The sequence below is a fragment of the Pseudophryne corroboree genome, chromosome 8 (assembly GCF_028390025.1).
Source record: "Pseudophryne corroboree isolate aPseCor3 chromosome 8, aPseCor3.hap2, whole genome shotgun sequence".
Classification (NCBI taxonomy): domain Eukaryota; kingdom Metazoa; phylum Chordata; class Amphibia; order Anura; family Myobatrachidae; genus Pseudophryne; species Pseudophryne corroboree.
Window position 1 is genome coordinate 443269904 of NC_086451.1, and position 13905 is coordinate 443283808.

A 13905-nucleotide genomic window follows, 5' to 3' on the forward strand; every position below is an offset into this window, starting at 1 on the left:
ACCCCCTGGGGGGCAGACACCTGAGTGGATGAGCTTATGGAAAGAAATGAGTGCACGTATAGACTCCTTACATAAGAAAATTGACGACATGCCAACTGTGGGACAGCCGAGTTCTCAGCTCCTGCCTGTCCAGGTATCTCAAAGGTCATCAGGGGCTCTAAAATGCCCGCTATCTCAGATGGCAAACGCAGATGTCGACACTGATACTGACACCAGTGTCGACGACGATGAGTCGAGTCTAATGCCCATTAAGGCCATTCACTGCATGATTGAGGCAATGAAAGAGGTGTTAAACATTTCTGATTTACATCCAGGTACCACAAAAAAGGGTATTATGTTTGGGGAGAAAAAACTACCCGTAGTTTTTCCCCCGTCAGATGAATTAAATGAAGTGTGTGAAGAAGCGTGGGCTTCCCCTGATAAAAAATTGGTAATTCCTATGAAGGTACTAATGGCGTTCCCTTTCCCGCCAGAGGATAGGTTACGTTGGGAAACACCTCCTAGGGTGGATAAAGCGCTCACAAGTTTGTCTAAAAAGGTGGCACTACCGTCTCAGGATACGGCCGCCCTTAAGGAGCCTGCTGATAGAAAGCAGGAGGCGATCCTGAAGTCTGTATATACACACTCAGGCATTATACTTAGACCAGCTATTGCGTCAGCATGGATGTGCAGTGCTGCCGCTGCGTGGTCGGATAAACTGTCAGAAAATATTGACACACTAGACAGAGACACGATTCTGCTAACAATTGACCATATCAAAGACTCAGTCTTATATATGAGAGATGCACAGAGGGAAATCTGCCGGCTGGCATCTAAAGTAAGTGCATTATCCATTTCTGCTAGGAGATGCTTATGGACTCGCCAGTGGACAGGAGATGCAGATTCCAATGACGGTGGGGCTCCACAGGCGGAGCCAGGTACGGTGGGGGCCCGCCTCAAGAATTTCAGCGATCAGTGGGCTCGCTCACAGGTGGATCCCTGGATCCTTCAAATAGTATCTCAGGGGTACAAGCTGGAATTCGAGGCGGCTCCACCCCACCGGTTCCTAAAATCTGCCTTGCCGATTGCTCCCTCAGACAGGGAGGCGGTGCTAGCGGCAATTCACAAGCTGTATTCCCAGCAGGTGATAATCAAGGTACCCCTACTTCAACAAGGCCGGGGTTACTATTCCACACTATTTGTGGTGCCGAAACCGGACGGTTCGGTGAGACCCATTTTAAATTTGAAATCCTTGAACACATACAGAAAAAAATTCAAGTTCAAGATGGAATCGCTCAGGGCGGTTATTGCAAGCCTGGACGAGGGGGATTACATGGTATCCCTGGACATTAAGGATGCTTACCTGCATGTCCCCATTTACCATCCTCACCAGGAGTACCTCAGATTTGTGGTACAGGATTGCCATTACCAATTCCAGACGCTGCCGTTTGGACTGTCCACGGCACCGAGGGTATTTACCAAGGTTATGGCGGAAATGATGATACTCCTTCGAAAAAAGGGAGTTTTAATTATCCCGTACTTGGACGATCTCCTAATAAAGGCACGATCCAAGGAACATTTGTTGGTGGGAGTAGCACTATCTCAGGAAGTGCTGCGCCAGCACGGCTGGATTCTGAATATCCCAAAGTCACAGCTGGTTCCGACGACACGTCTAATGTTCCTGGGGATGATTCTGGACACAGTCCAGAAAAAAGTGTTTCTCCCGGAGGAGAAAGCCAGGGAGTTGTCTTCGCTAGTCAGAGACCTCCTGAAACCAAAACAGGTATCGGGCATCACTGCACGCGGGTCCTGGGAAAGATGGTAGCTTCTTACGAAGCAATTCCATTCGGCAGGTTCCATGCCAGAATCTTTCAGTGGGACCTGTTGGACAAGTGGTCCGGATCGCATCTTCGGATGCATCGGCTGATAACCCTGTCTCCAAGGACTAGGGTATCTCTACTGTGGTGGCTGCAGAGTGCCCATCTTCAAGAGGGCCGCAGGTTCGGCATACAGGACTAGGTCCTAGTGACCATGGATGCCAGCCTTTGAGGCTGGGGGGCAGTCACACGGGGAAGAAACTTCCAGGGACTTTGGTCAAGTCAGGTGACTTCCCTACGCATAAATATTCTGGAACTGAGGGCCATTTACAATGCCCTGAGTCAGGCAAGGCCTCTGCTTCAAAACCAGCCGGTACTGATCCAATCGGACAACATCACGGCAGTCGCCCATGTTAACCAACAGGACGGCACAAGAAGCAGGATGGCGATGGCAGAAGCCACAAGGATTCTCCGATGGGCGGAAAATCATGTGTTAGCACTGTCAGCAGTGTTCATTCCCGGAGTGGACAACTGGGAAGCAGATCTTCTCAGCAGACACGACCTCCACCCGGGAGAGTGGGGACTTCATCCAGAAGTCTTCCAAAGGATTGTACACCATTGGGAAAGGCCACAGGTGGACATGATGGCGTCCCGCCTCAACAAAAAGCTATAAAAAATATTGCGCCAGGTCAAGGGACCCTCAGGCGATAGCTGTGGACGCTCTGGTAACACCGTGGGTGTACCAGTCGGTTTATGTGTTCTCCCCTCTGCCTCTCATACCAAAGGTACTGAGAATAATAAGAAGGCGAGGAGTAAGAACGATACTCGTGGTTCCGGATTGGCTAAGAAGAGCTTGGTACCCAGAACTTCAAGAAATTATATCAGAGGACCCATGGCCTCTGCCGCTCAGACAGGACCTGCGGCAGCAGGGGCCCTGTCTGTTCCAAGACTTACCGCGGCTACGTTGTGACAGCATGGCGGTTGAACGCCGGATCCTAAAGGAAAAGGGCATTCCGGAGGAAGTCATTCCTACGCTGATTCAAGCCAGGAAAGATGTAACTGCAAAGCATTATCACCGCATATGGCGGAAATATGTTGCTTGGTGTGAGGCCAAAAAAGGCCCCAACAGAGGAATTTCAACTAGGTCGATTTCTGCATTTCCTACAAGCAGGAGTGTCTATGGGCCTAAAATTAGGCTCCATTAAGATACAGATCTCGGCTCTGTCGATTTTCTTCCAGAAAAAACTAGCTTCACTACCTGAAGTTCAGACATTGTAAAAGGAGTGCTGCATATTCAGCCCCGGTTGTGCCTCCAATGGCACCTTGGGATCTCAACGTGGTGTTGAGTTTCTTAAAAACACATTGGTTTGAGCCACTAAAAACCGTAGATCTAAAATATCTCACGCGGAAAGTGGTCATGTTATTGGCCTTGGCTTCGGCCAGGCGTGTATCAGAATTGGCGGCTTTGTCATATAAAAGTCCTTATCTGATTTTCCGTATGGACAGGGTAGAATTGAGGACTCGTCCCCAGTTTCTCCCTAAGGTGGTATCAGCTTTTCACTTGAACCAACCTATTGTAGTGCCTGCGGCTACTAGGGACTTGGAGGATTCCAAGTTACTGGACGTAGTCAGGGCCTTGAAAATTTATGTTTCCAGGACGGCTAGAGTCAGGAGAACTGACTCGTTGTTTATCCTGTATGCACCCAACAATCTGGGTGCTCCTGCTTCTAAGCGGATTATTGCTCGCTGGATTTGTAGCACAATTCAGCTGACGCATTCTGCGGCTGGATTACCGCAGCCATAAGCTGTAAAAGCCCATTTCACAAGGAAGGGGGCTCATCTTGGGCAGCTGCCCGAGGGGTCTCGGCTTTACAACTTTGCCGAGCTGCAACTTGGTCACACGTTTGCTAAATTCTACAAATTTGATACCCTGGCTGAGGAGGACCTTGAGTTCTCTCATTCGGTGCTGCAGAGTCATCCGCACTCTCCCGCCCGTTTGGGAGCTTTGGTATAATCCCCATGGTCCTTTCGGAGTTCCCAGCATCCACTAGGACGTCAGAGAAAATAAGAATTTACTCACCGGTAATTCTATTTCTCGTAGTCCGTAGTGGATGCTGGGCGCCCATCCCAAGTGCGGTTTATCTGCAATACTTGTACATAGTTATTGTTAACTAAATCGGGTTATTGTTGAGCCATCTGTTGAGAGGCTCAGTTGTTTCATACTGTTAACTGGGTATAATATCACGAGTTATACGGTGTGATTGGTGTGGCTGGTATGAGTCTTACCCGGGATTCAAAATCCTTCCTTATTGTGTACGCTCGTCCGGGCACAGTGTCCTAACTGAGGCTTGGAGGAGGGGCATAGTGGGAGGAGCCAGTGCACACCAGGTGGTCATAAATCTTTCTAGAGTGCCCAGCCTCCTTCGGAGCCCGCTATTCCCCCATGGTCCTTTCGGAGTTCCCAGCATCCACTACGGACTACGAGAAATAGAATTACCGGTGAGTAAATTCTTATTTTTTAATGGAGATTTCCCTTTTATTGAAGATAATGCCCCCCGCACTGGTAAAGTTTATCTGTGGATGTGTTCAATACTTCTGCTGTCTTTGCTGTGAGTATAGTTTGCAGCAGTTCTCTGTGCGCCTACTAAATGTCAGTCTCTCTCGTGTCTGCCTAATGTTTCCCCAGCTGAATAACATGATGATGGAAGACGTGACGGTGAAGGTTAGCATGGCTCGGAAGCAACCCATGCTGGACGCAGCCTCGGAGAAATCAGTGTGGGGCCAGCTGGGTGAGTAACTGGTGTCTTGGGCCTTATTCTGAGGCGGAAGGAAAGCAAGAAAGAGCAAGTAACTTTGTACCTTGGCAAACTCATGTTGCAGGGCAGGTGGGGCAGATGTGAAATGTGCAGAGAGATTTAGATTTGGGATGAGGTGTGTCCACACTCAGATCAAAATTGCAAGTGTTAAAATGAAGCTGTCCAGTATTTGTTGGCTACATGCAAAAGCAAAGCACAAAAAATTGACACCAGACTGTGTCCTTGGCGCTTAATAAAGGTGCGTGTAATATATACAATACGTTCCTATTTGGAATGAAGAGTGATCTGTGATCCAGTGAATAAAGTTCATAATGTTGTCCAGTCTTGTCTGAAGTGGAATGACTCGTACATATGGAAAAACAATAATATACAATGTGTAATATTGTCTTGAATTCAATCAAATAATAAAAATCGTGACTCGTGGTGAATTGGTTGAGACTTGCGTACCCCACTCACTCGGGTATAAGTGAAAATGTGTACATAAAGGTTTCTTTTATATGGTATAGGAAACTTCATGCAACTTGTAGATAATAACGAAATGTGAAACTATAGTCCACTACTGGAAATAAGCGTACCCGAAACTCACACAAATTGTGTTATGCACACTCCTATAAAGGTATCTTTAGCCAGAGGTCTCATAGAAAATGGCGTACCCCAACTCACACTGGAACTGTAGGGACAACTCCTCTCAAGGTATCTTTAACTTGTTCCTGGTGGAATTTATTTTCTGATAGCATCAGATGGATCGCTCGTATATACCAAAAAAAATAATAAAATGTATAATGTGTAACATTGTTAGAGACCCAAAGGCAAAAATAAGTTTTTATGACTCAAGGCAAGTAGATATCAGCTCTCGTACCACACTCACACAAGAAAAAGTGAAGCTATGCCTATCAAGGTATCTTTAGTTTGGTGCCGGGACTTCATATAACTTTTAAACAATGGTGAACGTGAAGCTATAGTCCACTACTGGAAACAAGCGTACCCGAAACTCACACAGATTGTGTTAAAAACACTCCTATAAGGGTATCTTTAGCCAAAGGTCTTTATCCACAGAGCGTACCCCAACTCACACTGGAGCTGCAGGAATAACTCCTCTCAAGGTATCTTTGACTTGTTCCTGATGGATTTATTCTCCCACAGCGTCAGATGAATCGCTCATATCCTAACTTACGCTTAAACTGCAGGGTGGACTCCTTAGGTATCTTTAGGCTGCAACAGTTCTCCTGTACTGCCTTGCGGATCCACCAGTTCAGAGAAAGGGCTCGACAATAACATCTATCAAGGTCCCTTATTTGTCGTGGTGAGCATATTAATATTTCAGAATAATTTATGCAAAAATAATAATGTCCATAGAGACAATGGCGTCCATAAAAACAAAATTAAATTTTTAGTCTTTGATTTGTAAATGTGGTGACATTTATTTCTGACACCAGAAGTGTACAGGCAGCTTTGCGCCACAGAGACCCATTCTACACACTTTTTTTGCACTACATGCAAAAGCAGCCAGTATTTACCCAGCATGCAGTGTGTGACCCACTTTGCAGATTTATAGGCCAATGACCCATTTAGTTTTAGTAATAGATTAGCAAACAGAGAGGAGGTGGGGGGTGGGTGTATTCCCCCAGCACACTGACTAATACCCGTAACAATACCTGAACCGATCTGGTAATAGATTTTCAGAGATTTTTGTTACATGAATTTGCAAATACATGGTTAGCTGCTGAGCGACGTCAAGGCTTCTCTGACATCTGTAATACAGTATGTAGCTGGAATGTCTGCAGAGCTGGGCATGGCTTCTGCATGCTACCTCTCTAGTGACTGTACATCTAAACACACAGTCAGTGTATTGCATTTTCTGCTTGCTAATTCCGGCACGATAAAGTCCCGAGAGGGGCAGCCGTGATGTGGAGGGTGGGACCCATTCACACATGTGGAGAGTTGCTTTCCCGGCCGCAGGAGATGTTATCTCCAAGCTTTGGCACTGCACCTATGTGCAGTGTGAACAGACCCGACCTGGGAGTAACCCGGGCCAGCTCCGCAGTGTGATAAGAGTTGTCTTAGGTCTGGCTTGGTTTGGAACCATTTTCCAAATCCTGGGTCAGACCTGTGACTTCAGTGGAAAAGAGGTATAACCTATCGGACACCTATGGCCCATATCATTAGAGGCATCTGGGTTGCTATTCCAGTCTGGTTGTTAGTGGTTACATTCGGTCTGTGTTGTTGGCTCTGGAGACCATCGTGAATTCCCTACTGTGTGAGTGATTCAAGATGAAATCCATTTGTGATTTAGGCCATGACGGAAGGTGAGATTCTGGCAATCATATGGAAGGACTACCTGCGCTTCCTCTGCTGCTGTCCACTGAGCTTTCTTCCAGATCTTGCCTTCTGCTAGTTGGGGAGACATAATTGTTCTGTGTCTGGAAGATATTGTTATGAAGGCTTGATCCAGGAAGCTGATGGAATCGGGGATTATGTGATCCAGTAAACCATCAGTCTCCATGATACCCCACATCCTAGACAGGTTGTGTTTTCCCACTTGTGGTCAACCCTTGCACTACTAACCGATCCTATCCGAGGTTGGTGGGGACGATGGCGCTATAGGCACATTCCATTCAGAATGTTCTTTCATAGAGCCATTTGTACTACCCTTGTCCGCCAGCTGATCCGTGGAAGCAGCTTTTCACTCCTTGGTTCTATCCATCCAGGATTCAGACACCTTTAGGAGGGATATAGGACGAGCTGTGGGACCTTTTCTCAGTTGATCTCCCTCCGGACCAGGACAGTAATATAGTAGGCCTAATTTATGTTGGGAGTGTAACTCCCAGAAGTAATGGAGACTCCTGCCTCCGGGCTCCAAGCAACTAAAGGGGCGCCTGCATGTACAGCAGCACCTGTGTGGTTCACAGCGGGATCCAAGTGTGACCAGCGCTCTTCCACCAGAGCTCTGCAGCGCACCAGCTGCTGCTGCATAGTTAATCGGCTCTGTCCCTGGAGCCCTGCTAACACCTGCAACAGGAAGGCTCCCACCTGGTACCGCTTAGCCTGCGCTGCAGCAAGAGACGGTGCACCCCCCGCTACTGCTGGGCTGTGAGATGGGACCCACCAGTGAACGCTGCTTCTGTGTGCTACAGATGGCTTAATCACATGGCTTTTTTTTGTTTTTGTTTAAGGGTGGGCACCAAACTATAACTTGACCCCGGGCAACTAGGATGAATTTACACCACTGGTTGGGAGTACTGGCTTTCTTTAGTCTAATGGTTCACTCAGCAGCGGCGAATGATCCTTCTTCTGGTCTTTTCAACTGTCACGTTGTGTCCCGATGTGATTTTTGGGAAATGTTTTTATTCGATAGATATAGAACATATAAAATAGTACTTAGTCATCCTTTTATTACTTGTCATTAATAGATTGAATTCTATATCTCTATTTTACTCGTATGGTTAGGTTCCTTCCCCGACCATCGCGAGCCAAGGAAAGGGAACACGTTGTATGTTCACGGAGTGGGCTTAAAGAAGCCGATGCTTAACGAGGCCTTCTCCAAATTTGGAAAGATTATTGACCTTGCGACGGAAACGTCCCGAAAGTAAGAGCTTTCAGTCAGGGTATATTTATTTGGATGGTATATGGGGTAAATCATGTGACCTTTGTATCTTATGTCTCCAGTTGCGCATTTATCACCTTTGAGAAGATGGAATCCGCTGACCAGGCCATTCAGGAGGTGAGATCTGTCCTGTGGTTTACCAGTCGGCAAACTAGCCGAATGCATATCGATGGCTGGAAACTGGGGGGGGAGGGGACACGTCTTCTGACCTAGGGTTATTTATAATACGCACAACCTGCACCTATAAAGTTATACTTACCCCTCCGGAGTCTTGCAGAGACTTCCCGCCCCCATAACTGAAGGCGGGAAGTCCTAGAAATACTAGCAAGACTTCAATGGGGGGAATTCAATTGTTTGAAAAGTCAGTTGGGCGTCTGTTTTTTCCTGTCTAATAGACAGGAAAAAGACACCCAACCGACTTTCCAAACATTTGAATTCCCCCCAATATGTGCAGTGATTGAATTGAAACTCGGGGGGGACCACGACTTAGGGGAAGATGTACTAAGCAGTGAGAAGAGTAGAGAAGTGAGCCAATGCATTAAACTAACTGTATAATTTGCATACTATAACATGATACGGAGCAGCTAATTGGTTGCCATGGGCAACTTCTCCACAGGCTCACTTCCCCACTCTTTTCACTGCTTAGTACATCTACCCCACAATCTGCTGGTCTATAGAATGTTTGTTTTTATCTCTTTGCTCACTCTGTTATACTACTTATTTTTCTCCTATGGAGTCTCAGGGGTTTATTTATGAAGCATAAAGTTGTAAGCACTTCTGATCATGTTCTTGCCCGATATTTAACTATTTAACTGCCAAATTTATTACAGAAACCGCTCAGGAATTGTCAGGGTTTTTAATGATTGAATTAGTACATCTATTTAAAAGCTATACAACATGATTATATTAAAAAAAATAAAAAATAAATTGTAAGTATTTTTTTTTTATGAACACCGATGGCCGATCTATATTAGATAAGCGATGATTAGGACAGGTTGCTTCTCTCTGCAGCAGATGTGTGTACATAGGCTCGGTTTACATTTCCACGGTGGCTGCTTATCTCTGCGGCCGCGGGGTGCTTGATCAGCAGTGATTGGTTGCACAGCAGGCACTGGGGGGAAAGAACTAGGAAGCAGAGCGGCTGGGGGGAGGTCCCTCTGAGATTGGCAGCTGCTGGAAGATTCTCCTCCAGCAGCCGCACAATGGGCGTTTGCGACTGGGCACATCATATGTGACCACACCAGGCAACTGGTTAAAAGAGCAGGGTTTTTACTAGCAAGACACAACAAGTGAAAGCGTTGCCCTTTTAAATATAAGGCATAAACCTGATCAGAAGTACAAGGTTTTACAACCCGACGCGTTGTAAATAAACCCATCAGTCTCTCCTGTACCTGCTCTCTCTGTGTTCCTCCAGCTTAATAACACGATGATAGATGACATTTTGGTGAAGGTCAGTATGGCGTGGAAGCAGCCCATGCTGGACGCGGCCGTAGAAAAATCGCTGTGGGGCCCGCTAGGTGAGTTGTCATTGCCCAGGTGCCATGCAGTCCGTCCATATAGCTCTTAGTATAGTTACTATATAGGCATGCCATGGAATGTGATAGGATTTATAGATCATGAAGAGTTAACGGTTTACATCACCTACATTAAATATATAGCAACAGTTTCACCTAGGCTAAACAAACCTGACCCTCTACTGTGCTAGTTACAGCCACCTCATGTAGCTGCAAAAGCCGCCGAGATGCAAGTGGCACCCCGTACTTGGTAGGAGAACTCTTCTCTCCTAAGTCCCCATAAGAATATGTGGCCACCAACCCCTGCAAATGATATCCACAAGGCGGTGGATAGAGAAAGTGATGGGAAAGGGTTTTATTAAGGGGGAAAACCGATTCCGTAGAATTCCACTCTGAAGAGTCCGTTTCAGTTTTCTGCTCAGGACATGGTCACACTTCTTATTTTTGTCTTTTGTTTTTTGCTTGCAGAGCAGATAACCTTTTTGTATGGTTCAGATCGCTCTTGATTGCGCACAAATTGCCCCACAGAATGACCGCCATAGACCTGGATGTGTCTGGCATTTTGTTTCGAACCCTGATTCAACTGTCGGTTGTTATACAGCCCAGAGGGGTTTTCTACTTCACTGTTGAGTCTACTTATCGTCCTCAATAGATAGTCAGTCATCCTTAAAAGCCAATTCCAGCTAAAATGTCATTTTGGACGTAATATCCCCTCACTCCCGGCAAATATGCCCTCATTCCCGGCAAGAAACTGAACTCTTCTATAGCAGAGAAACCTGCGGTTCAGGAAAACTCTACACCCCCCTGCAAAGGCTTCATTGCCAGGCACTGACCGCTAGAAAGAGTATGACTTGATAACGTTGGCGAAACGCGCTGTCTTGTCTGTGACGACTTCGTACGACAGGGCATGTGAGCCAGTTACGGCTGCGATGCCAAATTAACTCATTCCCTTTAACTCATTTTCGTCTTTTTTGAGTCTCAGTTTGATTAATACTCATTTATTTGTATATAATCTAAATAAATACAATTTTAGTTTGTTATTACAAGTATTATTTTAATAATTTAGTAAGTCCCCAGTGATCATTTTTCTACATCCCCTGGTAGAGAGATCTCTGACCTTTCCTTCTTTGTTACTTGTACGGTCAGGTGCCTTCTCAGACCGCAGCGAGCCCCGGAAAGGGAACACGTTGTATGTACACGGCATTGGCATGAAGAAGCCGGCACTTAATGACGCCTTCGCCAAATTTGGGAATATTATTGATCTTTCGACTGATCCATCCCGAAAGTAAGAACTCCCAAAGAGGATCTGTTTAATTATTTAAAGGGTTTGGCAATTATTTGAGATAATAATAATAATAATAATAATAATAAATAATATAAATAATGCGAGCATTGTATCTTGTGTCTCCAGTTGCGCCTTTGTCACCTATGAGAAGCTGGAATCCGCTGACCAGGCAATTCAGGAGGTGAGTTCTGTCCGGTGTTTACCAACCGGCAAACTAGCCGAATGCATATTGGTGGCTGGGAACTTGGTGGTAATCTGTGTGCCTTCTAACTGGCTATGGGGTCTTTCCACTAAGCATTGGAGAGAGATAAAGTGTACAGAGATAAAGTACCAACCAACCAGCTCCTAACTGTCTTGTCACAGGCTGTGTTTGAAAAATGGCAGGAGCTGGTTGGCTGATTCATATCTGTTTCATTAACATTATCTTGTCATTTTGCTGCTTATAATGTGTATTCTCTTCTACAGTTTTATATATATTTTTTTTAAGTATTTAGTTTAAAATTCCTATTTACAGCTATATAGCCATAAAACACCTTCGCCTTCTCATTTCCGTATCCACGCAGCCTTCCGGTGCGAGGCGTCTTGTGTAAATAGACACCTCCTGACCTCTTCTGTGATCCACTGCTGCGTCTAAAGGTGCAGCAATCAGATCTCTCTTCGTGTCCATCGCCAGGGCCTGATCAACCAATAGGCTGATCAGGCTGCAGCCTGGAGCGCTAGGTCCTGGGGAGGGGGCGGCACAGTGCCGGCATAATAGACTAATCAGGTTTTTTTTTTTTTTTTTACAGTGTGTGTTATTATGGGGAGCCAGGGTGGGGTTCGTCTGGTCTGGTGCATATTATTGGGGGGGGGGGGGGGGGGGGGGCTAGCTTCCACACGCCCAGAAAATGGGGCCGACGCCCCACATTTTCTGGAATGCTGCCTGTCCACAAACGCCAGCTGCATGGCAGTCATGCTGTGGGTTCTGGGGCACCGCGAGCGCCATTGCAGCCCCAGATCTGCATGTGCGCAGTGCGTCCACCTCCTGAATCAGCCTCACAGCTCATTATAGAATGAATTACGGAATAGGGGGCATTTAAAAAACATTTAAAAGGCTCAAAGGTAAATAAAATAGCTGCCAGTGTCACAGACTTTACCAATAAATATTATAAGCCCATGTACAGAATGAAGGGCGGGATATACGTGAACTATTTTGTGTGTTCTAAATCCTCTCCGCCATTTTACCGTGGCCCAGTGGGGCTCACATTAGCTGCTGATCTGCAGGTTACATGTACTTTTGTAGGAATACCAGGACCACTTAATAAACTATAGTCCCATTGGTATGCGGTCACTGTGCTGGCTGTTGGGATACCGGCAGTCGAAATACAGACGCCGGAATCCCAACACCCTTTCGAATACAGACGCTGGAACTCTGAAAGAAACAGGAGGCCGACTCCGGAATCCTGACAGCCGGCATCCTGACCGTAAGTATAGCCGGAGGGTTAGGTTAAGGGTCGGGGGAGGGGGGTGTTAGGGTTAGGCTGCAGGTGTGGGGAAGGAGGGGGTAGGTTAGGGTTAGGCACTCGCGGGGAGGGGGGGGGGGTTAGGGTCAGACAAAGGGGTATGGGGGGTTAGGTTTACTCTCCTCGGGGGTGGTTAGGATCAGGCACTAAGGGGGGAGGTTAGGGTTAGGCTGTGGGAAGGGTGTAGGGGAGGGAGAAGAATAGCCCACACTCACCCCTATCGGGATCCCGGTGTCGGTACTATGACGTTCGGGACCCCGTCAGCCGGCATTCTATACTGAATCCAGTCCCACCGTGTCTGTCCATACAGTATGTACGGGAAGTATTTTTAAGGTCTGCTTTTTTCAGTAGCATTTGGACATAAACAAGAATGTCTATAGCGTAAAGGCCCAAGGACAGCTTACTCTGATAAGACTGGATGTTTCTCAGTAAAATAAAGATTTGTCCAAACGTTTTGAGAAATTGACGAAGTTCAAATAAGCAAAGGTCATGTAGTCACATAATATTGATTTAGCGCTCTGCATGGTCAGATGCAGGGATATGTACTGAAATAAGATCAGCTCGATGCCTCATCACAGAATATAGGCTGCAGATTACACGATCTGCTGCTGGCTCTAAATAAAAACTTCTTTCTCATACGTCCTAGAGGATGCTGGGGTCCACTTCAGTACCATAGACGGTTCCGCAGGAGCCATGGGCACTTTAAGACTTTTCAAGGGTGTGAACTGGCTCCTCCCTCTATGCCCGTCTTGCAGACCTCAGTTTAGAAAATGTGCCCAGGCAGACTGGATGCACTTCAGGGGAGCTCTACTGAGTTTCTCTGAAAAGACTTATGTTAGGTTTTTTATTTTCAGGGAGAGCTGCTGGCAACAGTCTCCCTGCATCGTGGGACTTAGGGGGCAGAAGTAGGAACCAACTTCCTGAATAGTTTCATGGCTCTGCTTCTGGCTGACAGGACACCATTAGCTCCTGAAGGGAACTGAACGCTAGCTGCGGCTATGTGCTCACTCCCACAGCACGCCGTCACCCCCCTTGCAGAGCCAGAAGTCAGAAGACAGGTGAGTGTTAGAAGAAAGGATCTTCAATCAAAGTGACGGCTAAAGGTACCGCCCGGCTGGCGGGAGCGCAGCGCACCATGTTGCCCACACATACACAGGCACTGCGGGGTGGGGGGCGCCCTGGGCAGCATGAAACCTATTGAAACTGGCATAAATAAGGGGCATAAGTTGCTGAGGCACAGTCCTACCCCCGCCAGTATAAAAAATGACCTCATAAATGCTGAGGAGAAATGCGCCATTGAGGGGGCGGGGATTCCTCAGTCAGCCAGCACACTGCTCAGCACCATTTTCTCTCCTTCCAGGCTGCAGAGAAGAACGCTGGTCCTCCTC

At 46.8% G+C, this 13905-nt stretch overlaps 1 protein-coding gene across 3 annotated transcripts in view; it reads left to right on the plus strand.

The window, feature by feature from the left end:
• The window catches only part of NELFE (negative elongation factor complex member E), a 31902-nt gene that overhangs the window by 11601 nt on the left and 6396 nt on the right, over positions 1-13905 (plus strand). For all 3 annotated transcript variants that reach the window (XM_063938131.1, XM_063938130.1, XM_063938129.1), the window contains exons 10-15: positions 4483-4585; positions 8060-8198; positions 8279-8333; positions 9631-9733; positions 10877-11015; positions 11142-11196. In XM_063938131.1, coding sequence (XP_063794201.1) covers positions 4483-4585; positions 8060-8198; positions 8279-8333; positions 9631-9733; positions 10877-11015; positions 11142-11196 — 594 coding nt within the window. The remainder of the gene's footprint in view (positions 1-4482; positions 4586-8059; positions 8199-8278; positions 8334-9630; positions 9734-10876; positions 11016-11141; positions 11197-13905) is intronic.